We start from the raw sequence: 7,614 nt of genomic DNA on the forward strand, positions 1-7,614 counted from the left end.
ACAGGGGAGCTTGCCTGCGCCGCGTGGACCCGCAGTAAGTAAACTTAGTTCGATCTAGGAAACGTCGACTTCAGCTACGCTATTCTCGTAGCTGAAGTTGCGTTTCCTATATCGATCCCCCGCCCCAGTGTGGACCAGCCCCTAGAAGCTGTCCTTTGGGCTGCACATTTCTACGTATGCCTGATAGACAGATTTCCGGGTTTTGTTTGTACTTTTTCTATCTCCTTTAATTGGTCTTGGATCAGATTAACAACAGGTACCAAAACTGTCCAGCGGAGATGGAAACATGCACAAGGTGTGAGCACTCCACCAATATCCCAGGCATTGCTGCAGGGGCTCCCACTGCTTCTGCCACCGGGGGGCGAGGGCCACCAGTTTCTTGGGCAAACGGCATCCATGGTTTAGAATCACCCCTGGAGCTGCCCCGTGTCCGCCCTGGCTGGGCACCACCCCCACACGGCAGGAAGGCGCAGGTGGGAATCCAGTGCATCCAGCAATGAAGATGGCTTCTTCCAGCCAGCAGGGAGCAAGAAGCTGGAAGTGCAGTGTCCAGCCGATACAGAGTCTGCCAGTCCAGGTGGATGTTATCCTCTCTCCTGGGTCTGTCTGTCTCTGTCCTCTGTCTGCTGCCTCTCCTGCCTCTTGAGTGCCCCGAATATCACAAGTCCAATAAGCAGGGGTCACCAGTGTTAAGTGCTGAAGGCTGGAACGTCATTGCCTCAGTAATGCTGTTCAGGTGCTCAGTGCTTCTGTCATTGGAGCTCCAGTGTTACCAGTACTAATAGCAGATAATGCAGCCTGCTAATTCAGCACACCTTGATTGCTACTCATCTCTGCCCATGGTCAAATCAGCCCTCCAGCCTTTCATCCCGACGGCATTCAGTAACTCTGTCATGCTGCTAGCACAACAGACCAGAGACTCGGTGCTCAGCCAACACAGAGGGCTCTGCACACCTCTCACCCCCTCCTGCAGGCTGTCTTCTCCTCCCTAGCTCCCCCCCGCACCTCACAGCTGCTGTGTGACTTCTCACCAGCCAGCAGTGCAGCGACACCATCTTTCTTTGCCCCTCCCAGGTCAGGCTCTTCTCTACTCTCCAGCTGCCCCTGACGCCTCCAGCTTTGATTCCTGAAATTAATCATCAGAAAGGAAAGTGTTAAACCCACTTTAAAGCAAGTTAGACCCTGATTTCCAGCCTCTGGGCCAGGGCACCCGGCTGGACAGTGTCACAATAGGAAGGGCTCAGAAATGCCAGGCGCAGAACGCCATAGAGTACAGTATTAACAGCCTTGGGCTTCTGTTATTCCTGGTGGGCAGCACGTCCCACCACTGAGCTCAACACAGGAGCTGCCCTTGCCCAGAAATCCCAACGTTTTCAGTGTTCGGACACCCAGAAGCTCCCTCTCTTGGCATAAGCTGCTGGGGGGGAGGGGCTTGCAGCTAACGCATGGGCCTAGCTGCCAGAACTCCAGGGTTCTAGTCCCAGCTCCATCACTGACCTGCTCTGGCCCCTTGTGCAAGTCCCTTTCCCATTCTGGGCCTCAGTTTCTCCATCCCCCAAGAGAGGTTTGCAAGGTGCTTTGACAGCCCACTTTGACTGTAGCGCTGCAGGGCAAGGGCCCAGCTTTTCTGGTCTGTTTGTTCCGCACCTAGTACAATGGGACCAAGGACACCAGGCACGACCACAATACAATAATACAATAAGGCACTGAATATTATCCCTTTCACAGCTAAGAACTAATGCTCTCAGTCCAGCAGAGCAGCTCCGAGCGCCCTGCAATCTTGACATCTCTGTAGCCCCAGCCATGCCTGGTTTCCCCTGGTGACCAATTGCCATGCTGCTGTAACGCTGCCTCAAGCGGGGTTCTGTCATACACAGGGTGCAAAAACACCAGCACTGTCTGCTGGGGCCCGAGCCAGGGGTGGATATGGAACGACCTGTGTCTCTTGGGTTCTGATTCAGCAAGTGCCTAAAGTCAAACCTGACTTTAAGGGGCTGGCTACACTGAACCCGTAGCCCCTGCTCCTACACATTTCTGCCTGCCCACACACACACACACACACACACGCTACTACATGTGTGTGCGCATGCCCACGGCCACACCCACACATCCCGCAAGCATGTGCTTACTTAGGGCTAGTCTACACTGGCAATGTTAAAGTGCTGCCACGGCAGCGCTTTAACGTGGCTGTGTAGTCACAGCAGAGCACGGGGAGACAGCTCTCCCAGCACTGTAAAAACCCACCTCATGAGGGGAGTAGCTCCCAGCGCTGGTGCACTGCCTATGCTGGTGCTTTAGAGCACTGAAACTTGCTGCACTCGGGGGGTGTTTTTTCACACCCCTGAGCGAGAAAGTTGCAGCGCTGTGATGTGCCAGTGTAGAGAAGCCCTTACACTTTGAACCTATGTGTGCTTGCATGCTTGAATGGGGGTAAGAACCCAGGCTCTGCTTCAGCTTGGGCTGCAACCCACCCACTCTGCAGTGAGGACGCAGGCAAAATCAGTGGCGTGATCACACTGTCACAGTGCCCCCAGGACGGCCGGTTCTCCGGGAAATGGCAGGGAAAAGACCCTGGCATTGCATAGCACAGAGACCCCTGGGACATGCCTCTGACACACATGGGCCAGAGCAAAAACTGAGGCCACAGTAAGTCGGGGAGGTTAACCCAGCGGCAGGGCAGCCGGACCATAGGCGCCAACTCCATGGGTGCTCCGGGGCTCAAGCACCCACGGGGAAAAAAATAGTGGGTGCTCAAGTCAGCACCCAGGAGTCAGCACTTGAGTGTGGAATGTGATAAGTTCTGTGCTGCTAACAACTTCTACCCTTGGGGCACGGAGTTTGTTTATAAACAGAGGTAGGGTGATTAAGATAACAAAAGGCTTGTCATTAAATGAAATTAAGGATTGTTAGATTATCCTGAAAGCATTCCCAGGCACTCCAGTTAAAAGATAGGGTAGGAACAAATGGTCCATTTTCAGAATGGAGAGAAGTAAATAGTGGTGTGCCCTCCCCCCCCCCCCCCCCCCCCCCCAAAAAGGTTTGTACTGGTCTGGGACCAGTGCTGTTCAACATATTCATAAATCATCTGCAAAAAGGGTAAACGGTGCAGTGGCAAAGTCTGCAGATGATACAGAATTATTCAAGGTAGTTAAGTCCAAAACAGACTGCAAAGAATTACAAAGGGATCTCAGAAAACTGTGTGACTTGACAACAAAATGACAGATGAAATTCAATGTTAAATGCAAAGTAATGCACATGGCAAAATATAATCCCAACAATACATATAAAATGATGGTGCCTAAATTAGCTGTTACCCATCAAGAAAGAGATCTTGGAGTCATTTGGGGTACTCTGGAAGCACAATGTTTCCAGAGCACTGCAAATTCATAAGAATCCTTCTCACTGTGCCTGTATCATCCTGAATTGTGGCAGGCTCATTCTCCTGCTTCAGAAGATTTAAAAATTCTCTCCAGTCATCAATGGGACACACGCAACTGAATAATGTAGCTGTTCTTAACGTGCATCAAAATAATACCAGGGAACCTAGATGTAAATAAGATTGCTGACAGTTTCATCCAGAAACTACAGGGAGACATAATGTCTTTAAACTGGGACGTTAGTGAAGACAGCTTGTGATTGCAATGATCTTAATATACCATAATTCATGATAATGTAATTATGTAGTTCATAACAATGTAATCATTATTAAAATAGTAAAGATACCAGTGAGAGACACATTCAATAACTAGAATATGAAAGAAGTATATAAGTATGCTGAAAATAGCCTCCCCCAAAACTGGCAGAGTGCCCCCCCAAACACACACACCTCTTCAAAAGCACCCTCCGGCAAAAACAAAAGTCAGCACCTATGAGCTGGATCCTTAGTGTGTGATGTGACTAGTGCCAGTGACTTTAATGGGACAGTTCAAGTGCTTAAAGCAGGGGTAGGCAACCTATGGCATGAGTGCCGAAGGCGGCACGCAAGCTGATTTTCAGTGGCACTCACACTGCCCAGGTCCTGGCCACTGGTCCGGGCCACCGATCCGGGGGGCTCTGCATTTTAATTTAATTTTAAATTAAGCTTCTTAAGCATTTTAAAAACCTTATTTACTTTACATACAACAATAGTAGTATAGACTTATAGAAAGAGACCTTCTAAAAACGTTAAAATGTATTACTGGCACGCGAAACCTTAAATTAGAGTGACTAAATGAAGACTCGGCACACCACTTCTAAAAGGTTGCCGACCCCTGGCTTAAAGCTTCACCCGCTGGCTGAACTGGGACTCTAGGGAAGGCCTGGAAACAGGGCTGTGCGTTTGCCTAAGGTGGGGCAGGGGCTGAAGCTCTGGGACTTGCTGATGCTGCCAGGAGCTGATTCATTTCAAAGCTGCCTGTGCCCCTGGCGGCCCATACAACGGATGCATGTTAGAGCTTTGCAGACAAAAGCCATTCTTCCTCTCCTAGCCTGCAGGGCCACACCAGCTCTGGAGAGGCCTTCCCGCCGGGGGCATCCTTGCCAGATCAGGCAGCCCTCACTCAGTGCTGGTGGGCCTGAGTGGAAGAGCCCAGCTCGACGCTGCCCCGGTGCCTCTGCTTCTTGTGTCCGTCTCAACACCAGGGCAAAGCAGGGGCAAGCCGTCAACACTCAGATTTGGGAATGGTCGACGTCCCCGCTGCACTGAATCAGTGGGGCAATGGGGAAGCTGGCTGCAGGAGCAAGGTGGGGTTTGCGGTTGTGGCCCTCGGCTGTCACTGAGGGGTTTGTAAACGGAACAAATTATGTAGCAAAGCTGCCGAGCAAAGAGAGCCCTGAGGCACCATTGCAGAGCTGCTTTCCACTCCCATCAAAGAGCCTGGCTACACTACCAGGAAAGAGGCATTGCCCCAGGGATGTTCCCCTGGTGATCATGAAGCCACTCTCCAAGCAGCACGGCCTGGGGCTTAGAGTCTCTGATGCTGGTTATGCTGATGTGGCTGGCACGCAATCAGTGGCACTTTCCTCAATCATGACTGGCCCCCGGGAGGCTAACAGAGTCTGGCTGAATACCAAACAGCTCAGCCTTACTGGCTATGGCACTATCATTCTTGGTACCCCATGGGCAGAGGTTGGGCTCACAGCTCATCACAACTTGTGGCTGGCACTGCTATGCCAGGGAAGTCTCACTGCACTGTCCCAGCAAGGCTCTGGTGAATGGATGAGCCACTGAGGCCTTGAGCAAAGCCACTAAACCTACTGCAGCTGTTCCTCCGATCAGACCAATCGGCACCGCACCACCCTGCTACTTACAGTGACACACCCAGCCCCTGGGTTCAAATGCCAATGTAACCACCCCCTGCTGCACTTCAGAAGTGGGTATCAACCACAGGAGCTTCCACGCTGAAGCTCAGCCTGCTACCACTCAAACTAAACCAGCAAAGTCACTAACTGGCTGCAGTAGTAGGCTGTTACCCCTCTATGGCCCAACCACTCATGGTGGCCACAACATTCATATCAGAGGCCCATTCACAAAGGCAGAGTCGGGGACAGTTTTTTAAAGAACTTTAATAAGCTAAAACCATTTTTTTTGCTTTGTTTTTATTGTTGTTAAAAATGTCATTGCTGTAAACTTGAGAACGGCCATGTGCCCAGGGGCAACGCCCAGGTCCAAGGGCAGGCACATGAGGCAGGACGTGCCCATGGCTCCTGGTCAGTGCTGGGATACAGGGTGATCAGGGCGGGGGGGAATGGGAAAATATCAACAAGCCCGCCCTGGCCGCGTTCTCTGCTATACATCTATGCACAGGCAGCAGGGAGCCAGCTGGGAAACCTGACTCACAGTCGCACCTCCACTTCCCAGATGTGGCACCGGAGCCATTGCCCTCCAGATGTGGTGCTGGCTGAAGCGGCAGAGTCCTGCTCCAAGGAGGATGCTGAGGCCCTCACCCCACCCCCACGCTTGTCTGTTTCCTTCATGAAGCCAGTGTTTTCATTGCTCCTTTTGGCAGCCTCGGACACCCGGCTCCTCTCTGCCTGCACCAGGGGAAGCGGCTCGCCGGCTCCCTGCGTGAAAAGTGTGGGCTCCACAGGTGCCCCTCAGTTTGTGTAGACCTGAGTTCCGATCACACGCATGATTTCCTTCTGGATCTTGGGGTCCTGAGTGTTTATATTGGCGTCTCCTACTTGTCCGTCTTCATACCTGGGAGGGGCGAGGCAGGGAAAGCACCATGAGGGGGGACTCAGCGAGCACCCAGAGCTTCCCAGAATGCCCATCACCAGCATGTCCCTGCTCCAGCAATAACCCTCCCTGGGCCACACCCCCATCGAGGGGAGCAGAGTTGGGGTCTCCAGGCCCTCGGACAGAGGGGGAGGTCTCTGATTGCAAAGACAGGCACCTTGCTCTGTGTCTGGGCAAGGGGCTGGCAGGAGGGAGATGAGCCCCAGCTAAACCGCCCAGGTTTGCCAGTGGGGTCGCAGAATGGGAGCCATTCCATTGCTAACACCCCTCCCTGAGCAGAGCCAGGCTGCGGGTGCCAGCGGCCTGGGTGTCAATGTCTGGTCGTAGCTCTCAGCTCCGAGATGGGTCCGTCTCGGCAGGGCTGGCCTCCTGGTGACAGAGTGCAGACCCCTCTGCTGTGCTGCTGGCGCTGAGCACCAGGCCAGGGCTCTGCCTGCCAGAACCTCCCTGCCCAGCGCCCCCTTGTGCCCCCAGCTGGCAGGCACCAGGCCCTGAGCTGTGCGGAGCCAAGGGGAGCAGGCTCTGGGGCTCACCTTCCTCCCACGGCTGACAGCTGCCCGCCAGTGCCGCTCTGGCTGGCTGGGGCAGGGGATGCCATAGGGAGAGGGGGCGGTAATGAATGGGGGGGCCTGGTGTGGAAGGAGGGGGCAGTGGGGCTGGAGGCTGCACTTGAGCATCCATTTGGTGGCACACAGGATGCTGCTGGGCCCTGGAGACCTCCCTGGGGGGCGGTGGCGGTGAGGGGCACTGCGTTCTCCTCTCCCCTCCCGTATGGGGCTGAGTCGAGATGTTGACTAATGGTTCGCGTGCTCTTGCTGTTTGGGCCGTCCTGGTGCAGTTTGAGCCATCCCATCCCCAAAGGGGGAGCTGCCCCCACCCCACACGCAGGGCCACTCCCCACTCGCGCCCCGGCACTCACACAAAGAAGAAACGGGTGCAGACATGGTCCGAGACCGGGCACACCCAGATGTTCCCATGCTTCTGGAGATCCTTCGAGGTGATCACTGCAAAGGGAGGAGGTGTCAGACAGGCACCAGGTGCCCTCACGGCTCACACACAAAGCTGGGGCCCTGCCTTGGATGCCAGTCCTATGGGGCTGTCCCTGGGTACGTGTGTCCTGCCACACCAGGCTGTGGGGGGGAAGGGCTGCCTCCCCATGCCAGACAGGAGTGCTGGGAGAGGCACAACCACCAAGGAATAATGGGGTGACCATGCCAATGACACCCATGGTGCTGCACAATGGCGCTGCCTGGTAGTGACCCCAGGGAACTGCACCATTATCTACCCACTGTCCTGTTAACACCTGTTACTGCAGCCCGGCTGTGCTCCCATCAGTCACCTCATTTAATTAATCCACTGAAGTGTGCCCATTCAACAGGATAACGGGGTGAGATTTG

General features: G+C 54.0%; 1 protein-coding gene across 1 annotated transcript in view; it reads right to left on the minus strand.

The window, feature by feature from the left end:
• Positions 1–5,615: 5,615 nt before the first annotated feature.
• The window catches only part of PARP6 (poly(ADP-ribose) polymerase family member 6), a 41,089-nt gene continuing 39,090 nt past the window's right edge, over positions 5,616–7,614 (minus strand). Inside the window, exons 21-22 of the mRNA XM_026648540.1 lie at positions 7,137–7,221; positions 5,616–6,178 (exon numbers count right to left, since the gene is read on the minus strand). Of these exons, the coding sequence (XP_026504325.1) occupies positions 6,076–6,178; positions 7,137–7,221 (188 nt within the window). The 3' untranslated portion in view covers positions 5,616–6,075. The remainder of the gene's footprint in view (positions 6,179–7,136; positions 7,222–7,614) is intronic.

Source organism: Terrapene carolina, unplaced genomic scaffold, assembly GCF_002925995.2.
Source record: "Terrapene carolina triunguis isolate 2854851 unplaced genomic scaffold, T_m_triunguis-2.0 Scaffold67, whole genome shotgun sequence".
Taxonomy (NCBI): domain Eukaryota; kingdom Metazoa; phylum Chordata; order Testudines; family Emydidae; genus Terrapene; species Terrapene triunguis.